This window comes from Carassius auratus, chromosome 7 (assembly GCF_003368295.1).
Source record: "Carassius auratus strain Wakin chromosome 7, ASM336829v1, whole genome shotgun sequence".
NCBI lineage: Eukaryota > Metazoa > Chordata > Actinopteri > Cypriniformes > Cyprinidae > Carassius > Carassius auratus.
The window spans coordinates 23,289,121-23,315,737 of record NC_039249.1 but is presented as its reverse complement, the minus strand read 5'-3'; the positions used below and the strand labels follow the sequence as shown (position 1 = coordinate 23,315,737).

The following is a 26,617-nucleotide window of genomic DNA, read 5'->3' as shown; positions in this document are numbered from 1 at the left end:
CTGATTATTGTTGAAACTTGAAGTTTACGTTTCATTAATGCTTTTTTATGTCACATCCAAAAATTATTTATTTTTGCACTTGCTGGTCACTTTCATGTCATACGATGAAAGTTAACCGTTTGGTTACCAACATTCTTCAGAATATCTTTTCTACACAATAAAGAAAGTTATTCAGGTTTGGAAATGACATGCGGAGGAGTAAAGGATGACAGAATTGTTTTTTTGGGTGACCTACTGTATATACCCAGTGTTGGGTGTGTTAGTTAAGTAATTAGTTACTGTAATTTAATTACTTCTGCCTTGAAGTAAAGTAATGGATTACTCTTATCTATCTGTGATTTAATTAGTTTCTTTTTATGTAATTGAACTTAATACTTTGTATAGACTGTAGAATATTTCTATACAATGCAATAGTGGATTTAACATCAAAATCTAACCTTAAAATTCATGCTTTTTATTTAACCTTCTCGCTTAAATTCTTAATTAAAATAAACATTGTTTTATGCGATGTATTAATGTCTTGTTCTGCAAGACCTTATTCTAAATCTTACACAATTCTTAAAATTAACAACTACTTTACTAAGTACTAATAAGCAGTAATTAGGAGTATATTAAGGCAAAAGTCATAGTCAATAGTTAGTTAATAGTGAGAATTGGACTCTAATATAAAGTGTGACCAGAATAATTTATATAGTTATCTATTATTCATTTGAAAGAATTAAAAGAACAGTTTCATGTCTATCCTTATATAATTTACTTGTCGAGGTTGATGTAGGATTTCTAAAGTAATTAGTAATAAGTAATTAAATACTTTTTGAAGAGAGTCATTTTAAAATAATCCTGTCTTTAACAGTCAACGCAGATGATCCTCCGATGGCAGTGGTTCGCAAGTTTGTCCACCTGCTGGATCACAGCGACCAGGACTTCCAGGAAGAGCTGGAACTGATGCGGCTAAGAGAAGAGGTGATCACCAACATCCGCTCCAACCAGCAGCTGGAGAACGACCTTAATCTGATGGACATCAAGATCGGCCTGCTGGTGAAAAACAAGATCACCCTTCAGGAGGTGGTCTCTCACAGCAAGAAGCTCACCAAGAAGAACAAGGGCGAGCTGTCCAACCTCATGATGATGAACAAGCAGAAAGGAGGACTGAAGGCTCTTAGTAAAGAGAAGAGGGATAAGCTAGAGGCATATCAGTTCCTCTTTTACCTGCTACAGGTAAACCTCATCAACTCTAATCCAAGAATGGTTTGAAAATCAACGTTACTGTGGTTCTGTTGATTTCCCTCTCTGTTTTCCTCAGACAAATCCAACCTATCTGGCCAAGCTGATCTTTCAGATGCCACAGAACAAGTCCACCAAGTTCATGGATTCTGTCATTTTCACATTGTACAACTACGCTTCCAATCAGCGTGAGGAATACCTCTTGCTCAATCTCTTCAAGACGGCCCTGCAGGAGGAAATCAAGTAGGAACTGCATTATATTCCATGTTTTATATACAGTGCCTTGCGAAAGTATACAAACCCCTTCGTTTTTTTTCACGTTTTGTTATGTTGCAGCCTTATGTTAAACTGCTTTAAAAATTACTTTTTTCCCCCACATCAATCTACAAAGCAAATAACAGGTCTTTGCAAATTATTAAAGATAAAAAATTATTCCATTGCATAAGTATTCATACCCTTATCTGGGACAGTTGAAACCATGTGCTTGTAAATGTTACCACATGTTGAGTGAAGTTAACCTGTGGCAAATTCAATTGAATGGGTATAATTTGGAAAGACACACGTCTTAGTAAAAGGTGGAACAGCTGATAATGTGTATTAGAGCAAAGACCAAGCCCTGAGGTTAAAAAAAACTAACTGTAGAGCTCAGAGACAGGATTGAATCAAGCCACACATCTGGGGAAGTGTTCAGGAAAATATCTGCTGCATTGAAGGTTCACAGTACCATGTAGCATCTATTATCCATAATGGAAGATATTTGGAACAACCAGGACTCTTCTGTTTTTGCTTTGCCATTATGGTGTATGAAGTGTATTGATGTGGGGGAAAAAAATATTTAAAGTAGTTTAAAATAAGGCTGCAACATAACAAACAATGAGAAAAAATATAAAAAATAAAACAAGCAATACTTTCGCAAGGCACTGTACTCTTTTAAATATTTATCAAGACACATTTGCATCTTTTACGATCTCCCAGTGATATCTGTCTTGTAAATGCAGATCAAAAGTGGACCACATCCAGGAGATCGTGACAGGAAACCCAACAGTCATTAAGATGGTGGTGAGCTTTAACAGAGGAGCCCGAGGTCAGAACGCACTCCGGCAGATCCTGGCTCCAGTCGTGAAGGAAATCATGGATGACAAGGCACTCAACATTAAAACTGACCCAGTTGACATATACAAGAGCTGGGTGAACCAGATGGAGAGTCAAACTGGAGAGGCCAGGTGTGTTTGTCCAGCACAATATTCTCCCCTCCATTTATGCAAAGATATTTTCAGTCATTTCTTTTGTAATTATGACAAAGCTGCTTGTTTTCAGACTTTTATTGATGTGTCAAATGAACATGGTTAATTCATTTAATGTATTAAATGGTTTAACTATGACGTGTAATCTTGTTTTGCAGTAAATTGCCCTATGATGTGACTCCAGAGCAGGCAATGAGTCACGAGGAGGTTCGAACCCGGCTGGAAGCCTCCATTAAGAACATGAGGACGGTCACAGACAAATTCCTCTCAGCCATAATTGTTTCTGTGGATAAAATCCCGTGAGTTGATTGAATCCCGTCACCTGAATTTCCCTCAGCGATCAAGAAATTCCATGCCTAACATCTATTTTTAGCTGCACCTACCATAAATTGTTCTTGAATATATGAAAATGACTTTTAGCAAGCCTAGATTTGAATATTCAAATACATGTCTGTTACATGAGCCGTTTCTTTGTTCATGTTTGTGTACAAGTCAGTATTACAACACTGTTAAAGAATGGCGCTGTGCTGCTGCTTTCATTTTACTAAAGCTAAACCTAAAATGACTTTTATATTACCTTTTCTTCACAAATTGGACTAAAAATAACACAATGAATTTATTGATTCTTTTATGAATCAATTCTTTAATAGGCTCATGAGCTATCATTCAAATAAATAATTCACTGAATCCACCTGGGCAGAATTACCAATTATGAATTTACTAAATGCTAACTCATAATAACATTTATTCACATTTGATTTGATATAATACAATAACTATTACCATGTTATTGTGTTTGAGCCCTTTATGGATCACATTATGAATGAAATATTTCTGAATGGTTGTAGACTTATTGATGTTCGCAATACTTCACGTTCAACTTGTGTAAGTCTCTGTGTGTGTGACTCATTTTCTCTGTAGATATGGAATGCGGTTCATTGCCAAGACACTGAAGGACACACTTAACGAAAGGTTCCCTGATGCCACAGAGGATGAGCTTTTGAAGGTTTGTTACATCACAGCAACGTTATTCCTGTGCAGCGTTTGGCTGTTGTAATTGTACGCGTCAGTCCCCAAAACAAGATGGTCTTTATTCAGATATCTCTGATTTCCTCTTTGCTAAACGGGCACCCGCTGCTTCTCCATATCAGTTCTGTCCCACTGTGGAACATTGTGCTGAATCCTGAGCACGTCTTTGCTCTTGTGCTTCACTTCTGTTGTGAAACTCCAGTCTTCTTACTTTGAATAATAAATCTGGTTTCAATTTCCTCTTCTGGTAAGACGTTCCTCTTTCTCGATTTCTCTCTATCTGTCCCACACCTGCTCTGTTTCTCTCGTTCTCTATGGCCTGGCTCCAGCACTCCTATTGGCCCTTGCTTATACCCTTTTCAAGAGGTTTTTGATGAGCACCCAAACTAGGTGAGCCACTTCTTTCTTATTCTTGCCTTGCTGCTTCTCTTTCTGTCAGTAATTTAGTTTACCCCCTTTGTAGAAGCAGAGGATCTTTAATTGCACAAAGAAAATTGCACAGATGTTGTGTTTGCTTACAAAAAGGAGGACATACTCATCCCTGTTATCTTTTAAGATTGTGGGCAATCTGCTGTACTACCGCTACATGAACCCTGCCATTGTGGCTCCTGATGCCTTTGACATCATTGATCTCTCGGCTGGAGGACAGCTGACCACCGAACAGAGGCGAAACCTGGGATCAATCGCCAAAATGCTGCAGCACGCAGCCTCCAACAAGATGTTCCTGGGAGACAACGCTCATCTGAACCCCATCAATGAATATCTCTCGAGCTCCTACCAGAAATTTAGGTACAAGTGACATCAAAGGGTTTCTGTTTGTTTTGTTTTATTATTTCAAGCAGTTTCTTTATTTCCATACTAATGCAAGGACTTTTCTATCTCCCAGACGTTTCTTTTTGTCCGCTTGTGACGTCCCATCCTTGGAAGACAAGTTCAATGTGGATCAATACTCTGACCTGGTCACCTTGACAAAGCCTGTGATCTACATTTCCATTGGGGAGATCATCAACACTCACACGGTAACCATCAGAGACATTTACTGTTGCTCTGTAAAAAAATGTATTGGGATTTTGACTGGGGGTAAAAACTTCCTCACAGATATTTTAGATAGTGGACCTTTTATACAGACGAAGTTTAGGTGGAATTTCACCTTTGTGACCTCCCCTTTTTTGGTAGAGATAACATCCAGTGTAGCTGAACCTCATGTATTGTGGTATCTTCTTTAGCTCTTGCTAGATCACCAGGATGCCATCGCTCCAGATCACAATGATCCTATCCATGAGCTGCTAGATGACCTGGGAGAGGTGCCCACCATTGAGTCTCTAATAGGTGAGCCTCTGAGCTATGCCTTAATGTCTCAGGACGCTGAGTTTCTGCTGAGTCACGAGTGATCGACTGTTGTTCCCTCGCAGGTGAGAGCCCACTCCCCGCTGATGATCCTAATAAGGAAATGATGGGTAAAACAGAAGTCTCTCTCACCCTCACCAATAAATTTGATGTTCCTGATGAGGCCAATGTTGAAATGGATGCCAAGACTCTACTCCTCAAGTAAGGACAGTGCCTTACTCAAATTCTTCTGTTACAAAACCGAGTGATGGTGGTTTCATTTCTAAGGCAGCATGCTTCCTTCCCAGAGAAGATAATCCACTAATGCAAAAACCTTTCCGCTATTTCCAACATTTGCATATGGTTTTCACAATTCACTGGCAGTTGGACTGTGTTTTCAGTGGTTGTAAAAATGAGTGATTTATGAATGCATGAATATAACCACATAAAACAAATAACCACTAGTATGTCTAGAAAACAGCAGGTTATCTGTGTCTAATTAATTAATTAATTATTTTGTACATCAATATTCATAACTGCCCATTTTAAAGAAACAGTGTTAAAAGAATAACATTTTGGTAAAAAATGATTGGTAATTCTCATTTTGCTTGGCTTGGATCTTATAAATCAAATCAGGTCGGGCTGTCACATCTGGTCTTGCCACGAAAGTTCAAATATTTCAGTGCGTACAAAGCCTTAAATCGGATCTAAAATTTTCACATACACATTGTTGGGACTTCATGCAGCTTCAGTACTACTCTTCACTGGAAATGAATGACTACCAGTATGTTGTTTGGTATTTGTTGATTATCGGAGTGAGTGTTAGCTAGGCAATCAATCGTAATTTAAATCTGCTGTGTAAAATGCCATTGTGAAATGCATGGAGATGTTGCCTTTTCAGGTCACTAGATTCTTGAACTAATATTTTTCTTTGCTAATGCATTTTTTTGCTAAGTACTTAACATGCATCCTTAACCATTCATCTTTGTTTTTTTAGCACCAAGAGGCTCATAGTGGATGTGATCAGGTTTCAGCCAGGAGAGACGCTCACTGAGATTCTAGAGACCGTAGCTTCACCAGAGCAGGTACTTTAAATGCAAAAATGTACTATTGAAAAACTTCATCATCAAATCAGAGTTGTTTGTATTCAAATCTGCATTTATTTTTGGAATAGGAAACCGAGTACCAGCGTGCCATGCAGCGAAGAGCTATTCGTGATGCTAAGACCCCGGAGAAGATGAAGCAAGCCAAACCAGTTGTAGATGACAGCCTTACCTTACAAGGCAAGAAGGACAAAATCAAGAGCAACTTGCAAAGACTAGGAGAGTTGGGCAAAGTCCACCCAGAGAAGAAATACCAGGATCTTATCAATGACATCTCCAAGGTACCATTCCTATGTCCTTTGGGATTTTCAGAATGTATATGAATTTCGAATTCACCATAATGCATCTTGATTTATTTGTTGATAATATTTGTAGGACATCCGGAACCAGAGGCGATACCGTCAGCGGCGAAAGGCAGAATTGGTGAAGCTTCAGCAGACTAATTCTGGCCTCAACTCCAAAACCAATTTCTACAATGTGCAGATCGACTACTACAATCAATACATCAAGACCTGCATGGACAATTTAGCCAGCAAGGGCAAGTGAGTGGCAAGCGTTTGGAGTATTTACTGTCCAGTTCAGTTCATGTCGTTATCTTTGTTTGAATAATTGCTGTTGAGCTCTTAGCTTACGGTCATGGAAATAACCATTTTTTCACACACACACACACACACACACACACACACACACACAGAGTTTCTAAGAAACCTGGAGACAACAAGGCGAAGAAGAGTAAGCAGGTGTCACAGAAGTACACAGCAGCCCGTCTGCATGAGAAGGGAGTGCTCATTGAAATCGAGGATCTGCAGCCAAATCAGTGAGTTTCAACTTCTGGCCATGCCTTACAGTACTATATGTTTATGTTTATGCATTTCCTGTAACAATGTGCTTGTTTCCTATTTTTACAGGTATAAGAATGTGATTTTCGAGATCTCGCCATCTGAGGCTGTTGGCGTGTTTGACGTGAAAGCTAAACTTATGGGAGTCCATTTGGAGACATTAATGTTAGAATACCAGGTGATAGTTCTCTCTTGATATTTTTTGTCTCTATCTCATGTATTTCAGAAGGAATGTTTGATTTTTTTTTTTTCTTTTAAGAACTTTATATGTAATTTTTATATGCACTTTATTTTAAGGTCCAATTCTCAATATTAACAGACCATGTCATAACTATGACTTTTGCCTCAATAAACTCCTAATTTGTTGCTTATTAATAGTTAGTAAGATATTTGTTAAGTTTAGGAATGGGTTAGGATTAGGGATGTAGAATATGGTCATGCAGAATATGTGCTTTATAAGTACTAATAAACATAAATAGGCATGCTAATAAGCAAGTAGTTAATAGTGATAATCAGTCCCTAAACTAAGTGTTACTATATATTTTTTTATGTCTTTAATAACAGGACCTACTCCAGTTGCAGTACGAGGGGGTGGCAGTGATGAAGCTGTTCGATCGAGCCACTGTAAATGTTAACCTCCTAATTTTCCTGCTCAACAAGAAGTTCTACGGCAAATAAACTCAGAGGGTCTTGATAGACCGTGTCATACAAAGTGAAGCCCAGACCCCATTTGTCTTTAAAGTTTAGATGTCTTTCCTGCACTACTCTGAGTTTCTTGAAGGATAGATTCCTTGAATGTACATTATTAAATTTGTCGTAGACCACCAACCTGTATCTTCCAGATAAGTAGCAGTTTACTGTTTTCTGTTTTTACTGAGATGTAAGTGTCCAAAAGAGTATCAATAGTAGTTTGCTTTATCTTTTGCAAACTGTGCTTGCATGAGCTTTGAATACTGTATATGTTATATGTAAAATGAACCTTTTTATTACCTAATCTATTCTTAGGGCGAAACAATTTTAAAATTGTTTCCAAGTATCCCTATCGTGTAGGAGAGTAATGAGTGTTATAGGCACATTCCTCCAAATGTTACCAAAATATATTTATCAGAGCAATTTATGTTTCTTTATTTGTACAAAAAAAAAAAAAGTAAAAGAAAATGGCAATGAATAGGTATACGTCATTGGCTGGTTGAAAAATTAGGACTAACTTTTTTTTCAAAGCATTTGGACACTTAATGCTGGATGAGTTTTACGTTTACGTCCCTATAATTTTTGTAGCCATGTGTCCATTTATTTTTTAAAGGGGCCTTAACTTGAATTAACCATTGGGAAAATTTGTGGAGAATCCTTATCATATCAACACATCATGCTCATAATGTCAGTCCATCTCATTATTGTCTGTTCAAATAATGTCTCATACAATATGTAATAGCTGAATAATGGTTACATATTTGTACTGATCAGTGATGCCGGTTTATACACTCATTATGTTGAGAAAATGCAGTGATGATATAATAAACAGATTCATTATGAAATTTAAAAGATGTACAGACATTTTTCTTTTAGTTTTATTTTTTAAATTTTATTTTTTGTATTTTGCAAAGATCATTCTCACATGCTCCTCTCTTTTCTGAGCATGACAAGACAGCAGTGGTGATATCATCCTCCTTTTATCCCTTTTGCCCCAAATACTGGTCTTCTTAGAACTGCCACAATGGAGGTCTTCTTTAAGTATAAAGGAACTATAGACTGAACAAATGTTGCATATGTCTGCACATGCCTTCAAAAAAATAATAAAGGGGGGGGGGGGGGGGTAATGTGACAGCCCAGAGCCTTTAGTAAAAAAGATCAATAGAGGAAGATTTCCAGGAAAATGGTACTGTCCTGAACAAAAAGGAAGATTGCTGGGTAAATGGTACTGTCGTGAACAAAAAGGAAGATTTCTGGGTAAATTAACAGAATTGGCTGGAAGCAGTCATAACAATTACTCTCATAGACAGCTCTATTATTTTATTGAGGTCATAATGTGGATTTAAATATAATTTCATGTGTTAGGAACTGAGAGCATCTGACCTAGCTCAGTGCCCGTTTCACCGTTTACCCATGATGCTTAGTTTGGCTATGAGTGCATCTCATCTTAAGTCTGTTTATCAATGTAGCCAGTAACAAAATCCACAAACAGAATGTTTCCAGCAGCTACACAGAAAATAAAGTAGAGATCCCATTGAGGTAGCAATACAGTTACTTAATATAGAAGGTGATTTAGCTAAGCAGCACCAAACGTCTCGTAGAGCTGGTCTTGCTGGTTGGCACTTGCCTTTTGTAGAAGGGAAGGGAGTAAGAGAACAAAGTATTAAAAAGCCTTATTGTATACACACACTACTGTTCAAAACTCAAGGGTCAATATGATTTGTTAATGTTTTGATAAATATTAGGTAAAAATTGTAATATTGTGAAATATTACAATTGCAAAGTTAATAATTATTTTCTATTTAAATATATTTTAAAATGTAATATATTCCTGTGATGGCAAAGCAGAATTTTCAGGAGCCATTACTTCAGTGTCACATGATCCTTATTTATTTATTTTTTTCTGGAAACAGTGATATATATATATATATATACCGTAATTCCTCAAATAAAAACCGGTAGTCAAATAAATGCCAGGCCTCTTATAGTGGCCAGGGCGTGATCAACACGGACAAATAAAGGCCGGTCTTAAATAAAATCCGGGGGAAAATTTGTGCAGCATAGCCAGATAACGAACATACACGCCCACTGCCAGAGCATTTCTCATACTCGAGTCTAGAACCGGTTGCATCGGTTTTCAGATCACCAGAACACTGAACCGAGAACCGTTTCTGTCGGACGCGTCCGATTCGAGAACTGAGGAGCTGATGATACTGCGCATGCATGATTCAGTGTGAAGCAGACTGACACAGAACGTTTCTGAACTGAACTGGCTCTTTTGGTTATTGATTCTGAACTGATTCTGTGCTAATGTTATGATCTCTGTCCACTGGAACGCTATTGCTTTTAATTTAAAACGGGTTATTTAAAACAATTACTTTTCAAACAGATGGAATTAGAAATAAAGGCCTGCCTCTAATAAAAGCCTGCTTCAAATAAAAGCTTGTTACCTTCTGCAGTACAGGTAAATAAAGGCCCCAGCTTTTATTTGAGGAATTACGTTATGTTTGTATGTAAAAGTCCTTACTGGAATATATACTTATGATCAATAATATGTCCTTTATTGATAAAATAACTTTTTTACAAGAACAGATAGATGTAATCAGTATTTCAAGACATGTTTTATATATAGATAGATAGATAGTGGTCATTAATTCAGAGTTTCTACATCCGTTTAACCTAATACAGATAAACAGATTATCTAATATAGAGGAAATTTTGAGTTTTCATTGCTATTTCTAATAATTTCTTGATGGTACTTATACAGTAAATAATATTGTTGTGTGTATCCCTTTAAGAGAACTCCACTGCCTCCTTGTGGACACAACTTAAAAAAAATTGGTGTACAGTTTTGGGACAGGCTTGTGTATTTTTTTCCTCGGCTTGTTTTCACTAGGAGTTGACAAAACAAATGTGTGCCGCGGAGTCACGAGTCGGTGGGTCGCAGTTCAGGTGGATCTAGAGGATGGACACGGGGAAGAGAGTCCGGAGGAGTACACGAGGACTGCAAGATCCGATTTCACCGCTGCATTTCACGATCAGTAACATCTAAACATTTTCTCAGACTCGTATGTCAACAGCGGTCAGTGAGTGTCTGATTGCCGAGCTTGATTTGTTACCTTGCTGCGAAGTTGCTGTCGCGCTAACGTTAAGTTACCTGTTTATATGAGTTTTACATTGGCGCGACCACTTGTTGAAATCTCACGAAACCAAGTTCAGTATTGGGGGGAATAAGATTGATTGAATTGACCATTCAAGTGGGCCGTTTGAAGAGTCGAAGGACTATTGCCATTTACAGTTCGTTTGTGATATTTTGATTGTGTCATATCGCTCATTAGCTGCTTAGCTGTCACGGCTGACTTTATCCTGGAAGTTACCTGACCGAGCAATATCAATCAATTACACACATTTAGACAGTTATATCACCAACTGTCTATCTTAATTCATGAATAATGGTGGGCTCTTAAATATTTATGCGGAATAACAAAAATAAAAAAATAATTGGAATCGTTCTCGTCAGAATCTAAAGTAACGTTATTTAGCTCGCTAGCTAGAGTCGTTACTGAACTTGTTTCGTAAATCCAAGTGAAATATTTAAGCTTTTCTGTTTGGCATTGCACAGTATTACACCTTTTTTCCTATTTCCCCCATGATACAAAATAAAAGCTGGTTTAAGTTAATGAATCCAAACGAAACTAAACTTGAATATTGAGCGATGTCCAGTTTCCTGACAAACTTTTAGCAAATTCGTTTAATCGCCTTTATACACTTATTGGCGTAACGTTACAAGTTATACCTATATATATACACATCTTATTTACTTTTCACTTAAGCTGAATTAAGTCCGTTAAATTGTTAAAAATACGGTTTCATCGCGTTTCCCAACTCATTAATGGTGGCAAAGCTCTTATCATTAAAGCAACCCCGTCAAACCTCTCTAAAGCATCTGGGCTGTACCCTTACACGCATTTAAGACATGGAAGGACAACTTTAACACATTTGACTTCTGTATCGACAACATTCAACCGTCAGTTCCCTGCGAAGTTGATCTCGAAACTCTGCGGCCCAACCATGTCTGGATCCCCGGGCTCGAGTGGCTCCAACCCGCGGAAGTTCAGCGAGAAGATCGCGCTGCACAACCAGAAACAGGCGGAGGAGACGCGGGCCTTTGAGCAGCTCATGACAGACCTCACCGTCTCGAGGGTAAGCACAGCCTAATTTAGTAATTACCTGGTTCTCAAGATTTCATACGTCAAATACGACTGCCTAAATTTGTCCTATGCGGCTGCCTGAACCACAGTGAATGTGAAATGCCCGACACATCGAGCTCATGAGGAGGGATGAGGATGCAGTGGCTGACTGCTGTCATTCACTCCGCATGCATTCATATGGACATCATGACAGGGCCGATGCCTTCAATTTGTCTTCACCTGCTGAGTCGTTAATTATATTTTGCCTGAGTTGAAAGTTGCAAAAAAATTTTTTTGTTATTTGAGTGCAGATGATTGTGATAGATTTTGTGGCACCCATAGTTTCCAGCCAAGATGCCATACTTGCTACACTACTATAAAACTGTTTTAAATAACAACATACACGACTGATTGAGCACTGAAACAGCAGTGATGTTACAATAGGTGGGCATGCATTTGGATATGTTGGGTGGGTAGCTAAATGTTGCCTGTAAAAATCTTTCCAAACATTTTATGCAAGTTATTATTTGGAGTGTGAGAAATGTATAGCTTGTGCATAGTACATTTGCAGCTGTGCAAAGGAGGGAGTTTATTTCTATGCACTAGTAATTGATAATGTACAGTCAGTAAGTGGTTATTGGAAATTAAACCCAACATGGCTATCAGACCAAGGTTCTTATTAAATAAGGTTAATATGACCCCTTCAAGATCTTATTCAATTTGTTGAATTTTATTGTAAAATAATAATACTTTTCTTATTCATTTACAAATAGCTTTTTTTCTAAACTCAAGGTTGCTTTACAGAGTTGTTGGTTTGGCGATAGTAACCAGTTGACTGTACACAATCTTACATATTACATATCAGCTTACCAAATAAATCTATAATAAGACAACACAAGTTATATAGTGGTTAGTTATACAGTGTTGACCTTGAAAATGATCATAATTCCGAAATACTTTACCACTGGTTGTAGCAACTAAAGCCTGGGTCACACTACAGGATTTTTAGCCCATGTTTCCCCGCCCAAGAATCGGAGCAAAAAACTTGAAGAGCACCTCGATCCGTCCTGATGTTTGGCGTAAACTATCTGGTAATGCGTGGAATTCACAGATCGAATCTTGCCGCTCCCAATCTGCTTGCACACAAATCGGGCCAGTCCCGATCATATCAAACATGTTTGATTTTTAGGATTTAAATCTGTATGATGACGGCTATATGATTACGTCAGTAAGTTACTTTCACAATAGCCAATGCGCGACCAAAAAACAGCTGCTGTACAGCTTCAGTTGGATAGTGGAGACGGAGGAAACTGCTTCTTGATATTTTATAGTAACACGACTGTCTGTATAATGTGTTGAAAAGGTATCACAACCGTAAGGAGAAAGAGAAGTGCTGGAGTGAAATCGCCTCCGTTTTGAATTGTAGTTTGTGAGTGCAAAAAGCTGCTTGCATGCTAGCTAACATATGTACAATAAATATCACTTAAATAGTGATGATCTGCTGCTTGGGATCACGTGAGGCGCTCCCTCTGGCATGATAATCTCAGTAATATCTTGTAGTGCGTGATGCACCATGATTTTCAAATCTTGTAGTGTGTGCAAGTTTAATATTTGAGGGAAGATAATCTGCAAAGATTCTCTTTGTGTGTGCTGCAAACCAGATTTCATAATCGGTTAGGATTTTAAAACTGTAGTGTGAGCCCAGCATAACCAGCCAGAATCATGTCAAGTCAACAAGAGAGTGTGTGAAAACCAATCAGCTCTCTTAAAAATAAACATTCCAAAAAGACTCCTGTGCAGCGGTTGGGTGTTAAGGGTTCTGTAGACGCCAGTAAAAGTCCTTGAAATTAAGAGAGCTTAAACTTGACTGATTTAATATGCCCACCTTGAGAAGATTCACTAATAGTTTGATTTCATACAGCTACTGTAGTAACTGTAGTAGCTAGGCTGCTTTGCATTTTCAGTTTAATTTACATGCACATCTGGTAAACATTTAAAGGTCCTAATACATCATGATTACACTGGTAATGTTGAACATCATCCTCTATAGCTTTAGACTGAACAGTAAATAAACAAATTCAGGGTGCTTAAAGGGATAGTTCACCCAAAAAGGAAAATTATCTCATTAATTACTCACCCTCATATCGTTCTTATCCTGTAAGACCTTCGTTTATCTTCGGAACACAAATTAAGATATTTTTTATGAAATCCGAGAGCTTTCTGAAACCGCCAATGAACTACCACATCCAAGGCCCAGAAAGGAAGAAAGGACATTGTTAAAATGGTCAAAGTGACATCAGTGGTTTAAATGTAATGTTTATCATACATTTAAATTTTTTGGGTAAACTATCCCTTTAACTCTGAGTTGTGGAAAAACATTTTTAGAGTTTGGGTTATGTTTTAGTTTTTGCTGATGCGTGCAATAGATTTTTTTTAGCTTTTCAAAGTATGGTTTAGAGAAGGGTTAAGAAATGTCAGTCATGTGTAGTGGTTTAACTATAGGTCTTTCACCAGTGGGAAATGGTTTAGCAGAGAGCAGCTCTGCCTCAGACAGCGCACTGTCTCTGTGTAGAGTCTGTAGGCGGATGAATGAATGAATGAATATGATGATCTGCCAGTTCATTATTTGGCTGCCTTCTTTTCTAGGGCACAAGAACATGTGGTTGTGTTATAGTAAGTGTCAGAGTTTAACGTCAAACCTGTTTACAAACAATCTGCATTGACAATGGAATGAGCCCTGGAGGAAAATGCTAAAAATAATAGCAAGTTTGTGACCAAAAAAAAGCATTTCTTGAATTGTATACATTTTTAAACATTGTGTTGTCACAAACTACTCAGTACTACATACGTAATTCGGAATGGGCTGATAGCCAAATTGTGAATATTGTGAGAATTGTGTTTGTTAGTAATTAACCTTGTTCGTGGCAATGACAAATGAATATTTACTGTTGCCTGTGTGGCAGTGATCCCAAAGGAAGCAGCCGAATCTGTCAGTGCTTCTGACTGTGATGAAATGACTAACTGTGCTTCTAGCATTGCTTGATTTCTCTTGAGCCACTCAAGTAAACAGCAATGCCACAGTGTTTACACTTTATACTTTTCGAGGAAATAAAGAACTTACAAATGACTTAATTATATTTATGGTGTCTGCACATTAAACTGGTATCAACAAAGAGAGCGTTTGACACTTTTTTTGTTGTTGTTTTTGGTCATGCAGTTGTCATTTTCTAAAACAAGAAAAAGCTTATAGAAACAGATTTGACAACTTCAGGCTTTTATGTATTGGAGAGATTTGGCACAAGGCAGCGAGCAGATGTTTTCAGAGCAGTAGTCACCCTTTCAGTTTTTAGTAGGACTTAATACACAGAAATGTAAACACAGCTTTGTTACATCACTTGTTGTCTATAAGCCCACTACATGTTTGCATGCAGGAAGTCGTCCAGCTGCAGGCGCGCTGGCTGTCCGTGTCCGTTGGCAAGTGCTAGTGGATCAAGGTGTCTCTGTTATTTTTAGACATCAGCACAGTTTTTCGGTCTTTCACACATTCATTGGTGAAAGTTAACAATAAAACAAGTTGCATGAGAAAAAAATTGGAATAGGGAAACCAAGGAACTCTCAATGTTTAGCTTAATTTTTATGTAAAATAATGAAAAAAAGGAGTCTGGAGGTTGTACTGTAGTAATAATAACAATGCGTGATGTTGATAGGAGAGGAAAAGCATAAGCCTATGCAAGCTGCCCCAGGGAAATCCTCTGGCCCTATAAGCAGCTTGGTGCTGCTCCACAGCTGGGGTGTCATTGTTTTGATAAAGGCATACACTGAAAGGCTGGATGTGACCCCAGAGTGTGTGCTGAGAGCGAGGATCTGTGCTTGTTTATTAACAAGCCCATGTTTCTAAGCTGTCTGCCAGGAACAGTGTCAGCAATGGCTTTGAAGTAGCATTTTTCTAAGTGCGTGATGTGAGTGAGGGAGTTTTTTTATGGTGTGTTTTTTTATGGCCAATCTTTTTAAACACAATAATCTACAGCAAGGTTATGTTAGTAGAGGCCAGTATGGGCAAAGCATGATACATGAATGTGTTTCCCACATCTAAATAGGAATGCCCTGTTCATTTAAATAAAGTTGGCATTTAAATGATCAAGAAAATGGACCAAAAACACTGACGCAGCATGCTCTTCACAGATTTTTGTCCAATCACATGCTCCCTCTAATACTTCCTGTCACCAGCTAGCAGGTAGAAAAATATGGTTCATGGTAACTAATGTTTTTTGGATTTTTTTTCAACAATCAATAGGACCAATACAATACAAGAAAGTATAAGTTAAAATAAGAAAGAGCCAAATGTCTAACTGTATGAAATAGCTAAGCATTGGTTTTTATTAAAGCTACTAAAGTTCTTCAGCCAAGAGCACTGAGAATGTTCTCTTTATTTAGCTTACTAACATTAAGGACACAGACAGCAATAGGTTTATTAATCTGCTGTCATTTTAAGATCTAATGTAATGAAGCACATCTGATTTTCTCTCAACTGTTCGCATAAAATGCACTTTAGACTTCATAGGCTGTGTTTCTGACAGTTTAAGTGGAATAAGCGCAATTACATTAATTTCCAACTTGACTGCATTAGACTCAATTGTGAGTGAAGACTGAGACACTTTTACAACATATGTACCATTTCATTGTACAAAAGATCTTTCACTCATTCCATTTCGTCACAACTTTAAAGAGCAGCTCTATTTGTTAGCAGCATAGTGTGGGCAAAATATAACACAATTTGGGGACATTGCTTCTGAGTTTGTAGTGTTTGCCTACCTTGTTTCTGTTTGTACTGTATGCATTTTTAATAATTTCAATTTTCTTTGTTTAATTTATTTCACAGATGTCTAAGCAGCCACGTGAGATTTAAAATATTTATTAAATTGCAATTCAAATGGCAGTTCCAAAATCTGTCAAAACAAATACAATATATTTCAGATGATGCAATTATTATTATTTTTTGTCATATTAAACAGTCCTATATCTAAGCAGTGTGTATTGAAGGTCTATCTTGAAAAAGTGTTTTGGAATTAAAAAAACGGACTCGAGCTTCTGTGTAGTAACCCATTGAGATCACTAAATGAGGTCAGTCTTTGAGATTCAAATTTTGTCCTTTGGTTAGTAGGAGGAAGGAATGCCTCCTGATTTGCTTGTGCCTGATCAGAATTGATAATTTTCATTGCTTACCCTTGCCGCACAACAAAATCCACACTGTCCTCCAGCTTGAGCTCAGAGGTACACTTAAAACCAAACACTCCTTTCCAAGAATTTCCACCCCAGTTAAACACACAGGTTCTGAAATGCTCGGCGGACTCTCACTCTCCTTTCTTTTTCAAATGCAATCACTGTGTCTTCCTCTTGATTAAAGGTGCAGTTCCAGAAGGTCCAGCAGCTCCGTCTGTCACAGAACCGGGCACAGTACTACGGTGGCTCCCTGCCCAACGTCAACCAAATAGGCAATGCCAGCACTGATTTCCAGGTACCCGAGTTGCCCTTCATCCACTTATCTAAGTCCACTAAATCTGTCCAGCAAGTCATGTTCATTTAGGAGAAGATAAGCCCCAGCCGTATACTCTGCTTCTCTACCCTCAGATAAATGATGTCAAGAGATGGTAATTGCAAACCTTTTTCTTAAAAAAAACAAAACAAAGAGTGTATTTGTCCCCACCTCTTAGTCTGCCCTCACTTCACCTACTCCTTCAGTGCACTGCTTTCCCCACGAGTACACTTGATACAGCGGGGAGATCCAAGAACCAAAGAACTGTATCTGTGTCTATCCCCTATGGAGAGGAGTGTTGTATACCTTCAGGTGAAAGTGCTCTTGTTGCATCGAATAAAGCTTCTTTGAGACATCAAGCAGTGATCCCTACTTTTTGTCTGCCATGAGAAACCAAACCTAGAAGCTTTACCTTTGGAGTAGAGTGAATTCACCTGGGGACACAAAGCTAATGGTGGCACTTTTAAATTTACGTGTGTATATTTTGTTTGTTTATTCTGCGTGTTCTGAAATACGGAGACGCTGATATCTTTTTACTATTTATTAAGTCACTTATGACACCTTTTTGCATTTGTTAGGAAAATGTTAACCAAGGATGTGTTTTTCTACAGGGGACTTTTCCCTCCGGGCTGGACTCTGTGCGAGGGACCAGACACCATGGTCTGGTGGAGAGGGTCCATCGAGACCGCAATCGGATCAACTCACCGCACCGCAGGCCCATTGACAAACACGGGCGGCAGATATCCTTTGAGTTCACTAGTGTAAAGCCTTTGACGAGTAAAAGAGTGATCTGTGAGGGTCTTTACTTACTCTTGCTAGAAGATGCATCATTATTATGAGCTCACAATGTTGCATGTGTCATGCATGTTGACCTTTGCTCATGTGGGCAGCTTTTTTGAGGCTTCAGGCTGTGTGATGATCCTTTATGTATTGATATTTCCAACTGCTGCACTGTGGGTGTGAATGAGTGGGTAACTGCAATAACCTGCTGTTTTCTTCCACTCATTTTTTTCTTTTCTTTTTTTTTTTTATCAGTGAGAACCGTTTAGAGATTTGAATATCAGTACTCTGGTGTCCTCATTAGTGGGTGATTATCAAACCTCGCCGCCGATCGTATTGCGCATTCTGCCGCTAGCTCTGCATTCATTCAGCACGCAGGTTGATGAAGTCACTGGCTATGCCGGCCCAGCCGGTCTTTTATCCTCCTCCTCGGTTGTGTAGTTGGCAGATTTCTTTCATAAATTTTTCAGCGGTTGTCTGTAAGCTTAATCGTCTGTTGGCTCAAAGATAATCTCGGTCTGCAGATTAATTACAAATAAAAATGCCTATGTGTTTCCACACTGTTTTGAAGATGTGGAATGCATGAATTGTCATCCACTGATCTAGTTTTGAAGCCACACTGAGGTTTTGAATTATGTAGTATCAGAGTAAGAAGCTAGTCCTTAATATTGGGATAGTTTGGGAATAATCCACTTGCTCTGATGCCGTGCCATATGGAGAGACAACAAAGGCAGCGCGAAGGAGACAGAAGAAGAAAAGTGTGGCGGAGTTGAGTTACGTAAGAGCTTTGAATGATGGGTTCAAAGTAATTCCACACGGTTTGCCACTGCCGCCCTTGTTCTTTGAGCGGGAAAAGGCATTTGTGACCACAGTCATGCTAAAAACTGCAAGACCTGTTTGTCAGAACTCTGTCGACTCTGTGCTCTGTGAATTGAACCACTCCCTCCCCAAGAGCTGAAGATATTGTTGCTTATTCTCGCGGGTTCCTTCAGAGTCTCTTATGATTTATTTATTTTTGTCCATTGACATTGATTCATTTTTGATTGCTCACATTTATTGCTAAACACTTGTTTCTTTTTGTCTCTTAAACCAAAAATAATTTTAATGGGCTGTTACTGTCTTCAAATCTCTTTGCTGTGGGCTCAAAGCTTTCATGTTTTGTTGTTGTTGCTGCTGCTTTCAGTTTGAGAGTTCAGCATGTGTCTCATCCCTGTCAATAAGAAGGCTTATTAACTCTCATTAATCTGATGCAATAGAGAGTCCATATTGAGTTCCATTCTAACTCGTTCTTTAGGGACTTGATTGTGGTGCATCACTGTTTCTCAAATTAAAGATTTAAACAAACCCCTGAATGTTTAACTGTGGAAACTAACTTGTCCTTCATATTTTTTAATAATGGTTTTTGCATTTACGTTTTTGCTTTTTATATGCCACTTATATGTTGCTATATGGGGGCAGCTGTGGCCTAATGGTTAGAGAGCTGGACTAGTTACCAGAAGGTCGCCGGTTCGAGTCTCCTACTGGCAGGAGTTGTAGGTGGAGGGAGTGAATGAACAGCGCTCTCTTCCACCCTCAATACTCATGGCTGAAGTGCCCTTGAGCAAGGCACTGAACCCCCAGTTTCTCCCTGAGTGCTGGATCTATAGATGCCCACTGCTCCAGGTGTGTGTTCAGGGTGTGTTCACTTCTCACTGAGTGTGTGTGCACTTGGATGGGTTAAATGCAGAGCACCAATTCCGAGCATGGGCTACCATACTTGGCAAATGTCACGACTTTCACTTTCTTTCACTTTCACTTACATGTAAAAAACTACAGTACAATCTACATTTAATCTTATCATCAAAGACATTCACCCACTTAACATTTCATTTTCATGCCAATCTAAATATTAGGAAGGATGCAAAGCCCAAATTTGCTTTCACTCTGTTTTTTTTTTTCCTTTAGTGCCAAATGTCCCTCACGGTGTTGGCTTGTTTTGCTCTCATCGATTGATCCACATTTGCCAAGATTAGACTCTCTCAAAGACTCGCTAGCCAACTTCCTCCAAACCCATGTAGTTGCTTTCGAGCCGCATATATCACGCCAGATGCCTTGGATCTTGCTTTGTCTGTGGAGTGTTTCTGGAATGATGTCTAGCTGGAGGACGAGCGGTGTGGGTCGAGTGTGAAATGTCAGAGAGAAAGGTTAGCTCACCCACGCCATCCTGGAGCTTCCGAGACGAAGGTGCTGTCACAGCCACCCTGTCTGTCCACACCGCTTCAGCAGACATGGGCTAATTAGATTTTAGGAAGGATCCCTTGTAATCCAAGCTGTCTGGCTTATGTCATCATTGCTTTCCCCCTCCCAGTCTGCGTATCAACAACAGTATTCACAAAATGTCACGCCAGGGATTTCATACATATGATTGCGGTGTTCGAACGAGGAGGCCAAGGATGGTTTTTCTGTGGCCTGGATCTGACTGCTCATTGGTTGGTTATTCTGTGTTGTGTCATGGTGAGGGTCATGAGGTGGGCTTGTGGTTGAAAGGTTGGCATGAGGAGCTCAGTCTCTCATTACTGCAGCAGAACTGATGACTAGGTTTTCCAGGCCTTGGCAGATGTTGTACAGACAAAGACTCTGTCCTGCTTTCTGCCTTGTAAATCCACCCCTCCTCCCATCTGGATGTGAGAGTCTTGGCACAGAGGGACATGACGAGGCAGCATTGTCAACATTGGTCTCAGTTGAGGAAACAATGTTTACTCAAGGAGTTCTTCAGCTGGACTGTTTTCGCTACTATAATTCCTGTAACTTTTCTTAGAGTGTTAAGTGGATTTGGAAAGCACAAGGGAGATTTGAAAAGGGTCTTATCAAGACAAATCAGGTGAGATCAAAGTTTTGTGTAATATGAAATCATGATCTCCACCCTTCTGCAGTCTGAGAAAATCTATTGAAACTAATCTAAAATGCAAAATACAACTTGGAACTCAGTTGTACCTGCCTGGGCTGCTTGAAACATTGTCCACTAATCACAGTAAGGTAACAAGAAGAAAGTGTGATAGATTGAATTAATATTAAAGTCTGAAGTCTTCCGAAGAGACAGTTTAAAAATTCCAAAGATAATGTTTCGAATTTATGAGAGGAGCATTGTTTTCCAGCATAATTGATCATTGAGTTGCATTTAAAATTCTAAATTTTGGGAATGTGCAGTGTTACAAAAGCTTTCCATTTCAAATGAATGCTGTCATTTTGAACCTCCATTCATCAAAGAATCCGGTTTCCCCCAAAATAAGCAGAATAGCTTTTCAACACTGATAATAATAAGAAATGTTTCTTGAGCAATAAAAATCAGTATATTAGAATGATTTCTAAATAACCATGTGACGTTAAAGACTGGAACAATGGCTGCTAAAAATTCAGATTTACCATCGCAGGAATAAATTGCAGTTTAAAATGCATTCAAACAGAAAACAGGCATTTTAAATTTTAATAATATTTCACAATATGAATGTTTTACCGTTTTCTGATCAAAAGACTGCATCCTTATAGCGCTTTTCCACTGCGTGGTACGACTCGGCATTGTTCGGGATTATTTGCATTTCCACTGCAGTTTAGTATCACTTTAGAGTGAGCGCGATTATTCACATGTCATTATGGTTGTGACGCCGCTACTGCCACGACTCCTAAAAAAACCTTTTTCATTCTGTGTCGCCACATCAAGCTCTCGCTGGATCTGCTCCTTTGCTATGAATGAGAGGAACGTCTGTACTTCCTCAACTGACAACAAAACTTTTTGTGCTCGTTCAAAACAGTTGCGTTCGATCTTTCATTAAATCTAGCAGTTCTGTTGTGTTTGTGTCGCGAGTTCAGTGAAGCAGGTAGTAAAGATTCTCTCCGGCCAATCCGTGATCAGAAGAGTTTACACGTCACGTTTTAGTAGCGGTACGGTTCACTTCGAACCTCAACCGAGGTGATACTCAAAAAAGTACCATGTACTGTAACCACTGGAACCCCCCCCAAAAAAGTGGAATGTACCGAAGCCGTACCATGCCGTGGAAAAGCGCCATAAGTGAGCGTAAGAGATTTCTTTAAAAAGCATTGAAAAAAATTTCATCGACCCCAAACTTTTGAACAGTAGTGCAGAGATAAAAATACAGTAAAAGTCAAAACTAGACAGAGTCTGGAAAATGGTCTTGATAAATGAACATGTTTTTGAGATTTATACCTTCTATATAAACAAAGACCGAAGCATATGTTTTTGTGAGATTTGCTTGTAAAAGCTTCAGAGGATTTCCTTGACTGAACTACGCTGAGAGCTCTCCATATGGAACGATGTACCTTTCTCCTCCCCCTGACAACAGCTGGAGAAGGTGAGTCCTGCCCTTAAAATTATTAGGACTTACATAGTCCTGCACACACCCATTCACCACCCACAAATATGTGTCTGTGCATTCATTACATACATTGTTACGTTCTACTTAATGATCATATCTCCTGTCAGTTGCAGGGCAGAGTGCAAAGATGATGTTATCTTGAAACGAAGCCTTTCGTAGCAACATCAAGCAGTGTTGCGAGAGAGATCGTGTCACATTAGAGGGAGTGTTAATGTGTGTTTTGCATTTGCATACGCTATCCCCACAGATGCCTGAAAAGAAAACAGTAATGACACATTTGTTTTTTTAGCGCATCCGCAGCGATAGATAAGACTTGCAAAAGGTTAGAGAAAACAGAAGTGTTCAAAGAGACATACGCACGTTGTTTTGTCATTTTCGACTCTGAGGGAGATTATAAATCCTTTCTCTGACCACAAACGCTCACGTTTGCTCTGCACAAATGTTGCTCTTCTTGGTTCAGCCCCAGTGACCCATAACAATTGGACGGTTTTCCTCATTTGTTTTGCCGAGGAGTGAATTGCAGCCAGTAATAAAAGGCTTAAGGAAGCTTCTCCTCATCATAGTCATGTTTTGAATGCAGGCTTGGCAGGCAGCCAGTATGCCTTCTTACCTGGCCTCCATGTTGACTCTTCAACTTGTAAAACTTTCAGAGTCCACGCCCTGTGGCATTGTTTACACCTGAAAACTGGTTGGCCTGATCAGCTTTGGCACAGCCTTCTGTTCCCACTGTGGCGAAACACTGCTGTGACGGCCATATGCCATAGAGCAGCTCACATACGACACGACACACAAGATCCAGGGCTTTAACTGATTTATTTTATTGCTTTCAGATTAAAATGCGAAAATAAACTAAAGTTCAAACACTGATGTATAATTGTTTGTAGGAATAGTTTGGAATTATTAAAGTTTAGTAATATTTTTGAAAGAAGTCTCACCAAGGCTGCATGTATTGCGATTTATTGTAAATAAATTTGTGGAAAAAAAAAAGTAATGAATTCCTTTGATGGCAAAGCTGAATGAACTTCAGTGTTAAATCATTCTTCCAGAATTCGAACGCAACATGTTTTCTTTAGCCTGTAATGGTTTTCTGTGTGTAAAATGCTTAATGCGTTAAATGCATTGCATTCTTATTATCGGCTCATTTTCTTGTCTGTACATAGAATACTGTATTAAGAATGTTTACGAAGTTTTGTCTTTTAAAAACACTCTCTTAAAGCATTAAGACACGTTAAGCGTTTCCTTATAACAATCTGTAAAATGCTTTATGCGTAATTTAACACATTGCGTTCTTATTACAGGCTTATTTGCTTGGATATACATTGTATGATTTGCTAATTATGTGTATAATGAGTTTGGTATTTTAGAAACACTCTCAGTAAACGCATTAAGCAACTTTAAGCATTCTAGAATGTCCGTCAAAGTTGTGTTTTTTACTATAGCAGTAGCCTCACAATGCATTTTGATCATATTTAAAAAAATCAAGCTGTCATTGTTAAAATAACTGCTTTTGTTATGTCGAGATCAAGAGAAAATTGAGTCGTGATCACCTGAAAACAACCCGTTGTGTCGAGATCAAGAGAAAATTAAGTCGTAATCACAAGAAAACAAGAAAGAAAGAAAATTATGCATTAACATTTTTTTTTTATAATAATGCATCAATTTAACATTAATAAGAACCATTATTACTTAATAAAAGCATCGATAATAATTGATAATAGCTGAGTAACAAATCAGCATATTAGAATATTTTCTGAAGCATCATGTGACACTGAAGACTGGAGTAATGTCTGCGGAAAATGTTGGCTTTGGCATTGGATTAAATTCGTTTTTTAAAATGCATTCAAATAGAAATATAATTTATTTATAACAATGTCACTATATCACTGTTTTTGTAGAACTTTCGATCAAATATATTCAGCTTTGGTGGGCATAAACATGAAAAAAACATTAAAGAAGCTCTAAACACTAAAAGAAATCATGGTTATTCCAAACGTCAGTGCTGTAGTTGGTGTGTACAGAAGCAGATGGGGGTAGCAGAGGATAATGCTCACATGGGGAGTTTAGCTGAATATATGATCTTAGGCAAACTTTTAGAGCTTCATTATAAATGCATAAATAGTGAGCGGTTCACTCCACTTCAAGGGGTGTCTCAGAGGCTTCTTATGAATTATGAAACATAGGATTCAGAGGATCAAGCACAGTTAGATCTTCACCACTACAATGTATATATCTGAAATGTTTGCAATGCTTTCCTGTTTAACCTTTTGAATTAAATCCAGTTTTCTTCTCTTCTTCAAGAGTCTTGTCATTGTTTGTTCAAATTGTGTCCTGGTGAAGCCTGAATACTAACCACAGCATTTCTCTCTGATTCTAACCGTCTCTTTTTCTTCCTCAAGGATGAATGTTGAGCTATTCCTCAGATCACTTCTCAGTGTAAACCGCGCTAACTAAACCTGCCAGATCTTTTGCTAGCTACCCCTCAGAGCCGCCCTCCTCCATCCCCAGAACAGATTGTGAGCTCAGCGTGTTTGTAAGCCCTCCTCCCTCTTTGCTCTGGACCAGATTAACATTCGCTAATGACCGTGGTCCATGTTTTGGTTTGGTTTTAGTTTTATTCCGGTGTGCCCGTTTGACCTAGCACAGATATGTGTGATTGAATTGTGGGTGTGCTGCTGTGTCTTTTTTTCTTTTAGGATCTTGTGCTCTAATATCATCTCACGTGAATAAACGAAGAGCTGAACAGATGTTATCTGTCTGCGTGGACATTAGATTAGGAGGAGTCTGGGAGCAATTGCAAATGATTTTTGGCCTTTTTAATGATGCTGGTGGTGTTTGTGAAGTCTGCCGTTTGTTGTCTGACAGTGTGACACGGCATAGATTTACTAGTGTTTGGTTTGTGCTCTTATAAAATGGCTCAAGGGATGTCTGCTTGGATGTTTGTGATGCTTTTACGCATGTTAAGTAAGTAAGTGAGGCATAAGGAACTAGTTACTGCTTTGCTCAAGGGAGAAATCAAGGCCATTTGGCAATAAATTGGTGATCATGGTTTTAAGGGCAGTGTTCATGAAGGTTAAAATAATAGATTATTTTAATTATTTTCCATGTTAGTAGATGTTTAATATTCAGAAAATATTGGGGTTAAACTAATTATATGAGCATTATATTCTGAGGCTTGCAACAAAAGGAAAGCTTTTCAATTAAATGTTATTTAAAAAAAAAAAATACATTTACATAAATAGCCTGTGTAACAGGTTGCAGATGTAGCCTAAATTAAACTATCACTCGGCCGCCTCTAGCTAGATTAGGAACAAATGATCGCTGCATAAACACCTTGGAGAGCCGCTTCTGGGATGGTTTAGAAACATGCTTTAATAATCCTAACACCAGCTCGGGATCCTGTGTTTGAGCCGTGACGGCCCGCAGATTTGGGCATAGCGAAGTGCCAATAAACGTGTTCATTCCTTCCTCTGTACTGCTAGTTTAAACCAAATAAACATGACTGAACATCTCATGCCTGATGTAATTGCTCAATCAGTGTTTCAACCGCGAAAATGCATTAACAATACAGCGTGGAAATAAAATTTCACATAGCATTTAATTTACCTCAGCAAGTCATCAGTGTTCACAGCTCGTTAGTTCACTAGAGAAATGACGTCTAGAGAGGAGCATTTTGATAAATATTACAACATATACTCATTATATTTTACTAAACCTAATAGTCTTAATTATTTAATGTATGTTTAAATGAATCTGTTATGAAACATGCTGTGATAGCCATTGTGTAATTTAATATATTTTAACAAATAGCTTAGAGATATATGCATTTTGAGTGTTAGTCAAGTCTGCTTTGGCAATTCTTCCATGTGTACAATGGAAATTACGTTAATCTCAGACCCTTGATGCATACAGAAAACACTAACAGTAGAGCATAAAAATACAGTTTGTGTGTGTGTGTGTGTGTGTGTTGATCATCTGTTTAAAAACAAATAGTAATTAAATTTAAGTTTGGGTTTTGGGAATTGTTACCTTATGTAAAAGGGCTCCCTATAGTTTTAAGCATAAGCTGAAGTAGATTTTTATCACTAAGAAATTTTAATTGTAACTCAGTGTATTTTAAGAAAGAGACACTTTTTTTTACTAAACCTTAAAAAAAGCTTAGTTTTTACCCCCTGCTGTACCGAAATAATACTGAACCGTGAAGTTAAAACTGAGGTGCGTACTGAACCATCATATTTGTGTACCGTTACACCCCTAATATATATGTATATGTGTATGTGTGTATATATATG

At 38.3% G+C, this 26,617-nt stretch overlaps 2 protein-coding genes across 3 annotated transcripts in view; both read left to right on the top strand.

The window, feature by feature from the left end:
• The window catches only part of LOC113106269 (ras GTPase-activating-like protein IQGAP1), a 43,553-nt gene extending 35,246 nt beyond the window's left edge, over nt 1-8,307 (top strand). The window contains exons 23-37 of the mRNA XM_026268001.1: nt 854-1,218; nt 1,304-1,467; nt 2,223-2,447; nt 2,627-2,767; nt 3,390-3,474; nt 4,054-4,286; nt 4,384-4,516; nt 4,724-4,826; nt 4,910-5,045; nt 5,821-5,908; nt 5,998-6,207; nt 6,302-6,468; nt 6,621-6,743; nt 6,835-6,943; nt 7,330-8,307. Coding sequence (XP_026123786.1) covers nt 854-1,218; nt 1,304-1,467; nt 2,223-2,447; nt 2,627-2,767; nt 3,390-3,474; nt 4,054-4,286; nt 4,384-4,516; nt 4,724-4,826; nt 4,910-5,045; nt 5,821-5,908; nt 5,998-6,207; nt 6,302-6,468; nt 6,621-6,743; nt 6,835-6,943; nt 7,330-7,443 — 2,396 coding nt within the window. The 3' untranslated portion in view covers nt 7,444-8,307. The remainder of the gene's footprint in view (nt 1-853; nt 1,219-1,303; nt 1,468-2,222; nt 2,448-2,626; nt 2,768-3,389; nt 3,475-4,053; nt 4,287-4,383; nt 4,517-4,723; nt 4,827-4,909; nt 5,046-5,820; nt 5,909-5,997; nt 6,208-6,301; nt 6,469-6,620; nt 6,744-6,834; nt 6,944-7,329) is intronic.
• A 1,981-nt stretch (nt 8,308-10,288) lies between these two features.
• The window catches only part of LOC113106268 (CREB-regulated transcription coactivator 3-like), a 34,987-nt gene continuing 18,658 nt past the window's right edge, over nt 10,289-26,617 (top strand). For both annotated transcript variants that reach the window (XM_026268000.1, XM_026267999.1), the window contains exons 1-4: nt 10,289-11,658; nt 17,050-17,160; nt 17,790-17,918; nt 22,243-22,304. In XM_026268000.1, the coding sequence (XP_026123785.1) occupies nt 11,527-11,658; nt 17,050-17,160; nt 17,790-17,918; nt 22,243-22,304 (434 nt within the window). In that variant the 5' untranslated portion in view covers nt 10,289-11,526. The remainder of the gene's footprint in view (nt 11,659-17,049; nt 17,161-17,789; nt 17,919-22,242; nt 22,305-26,617) is intronic.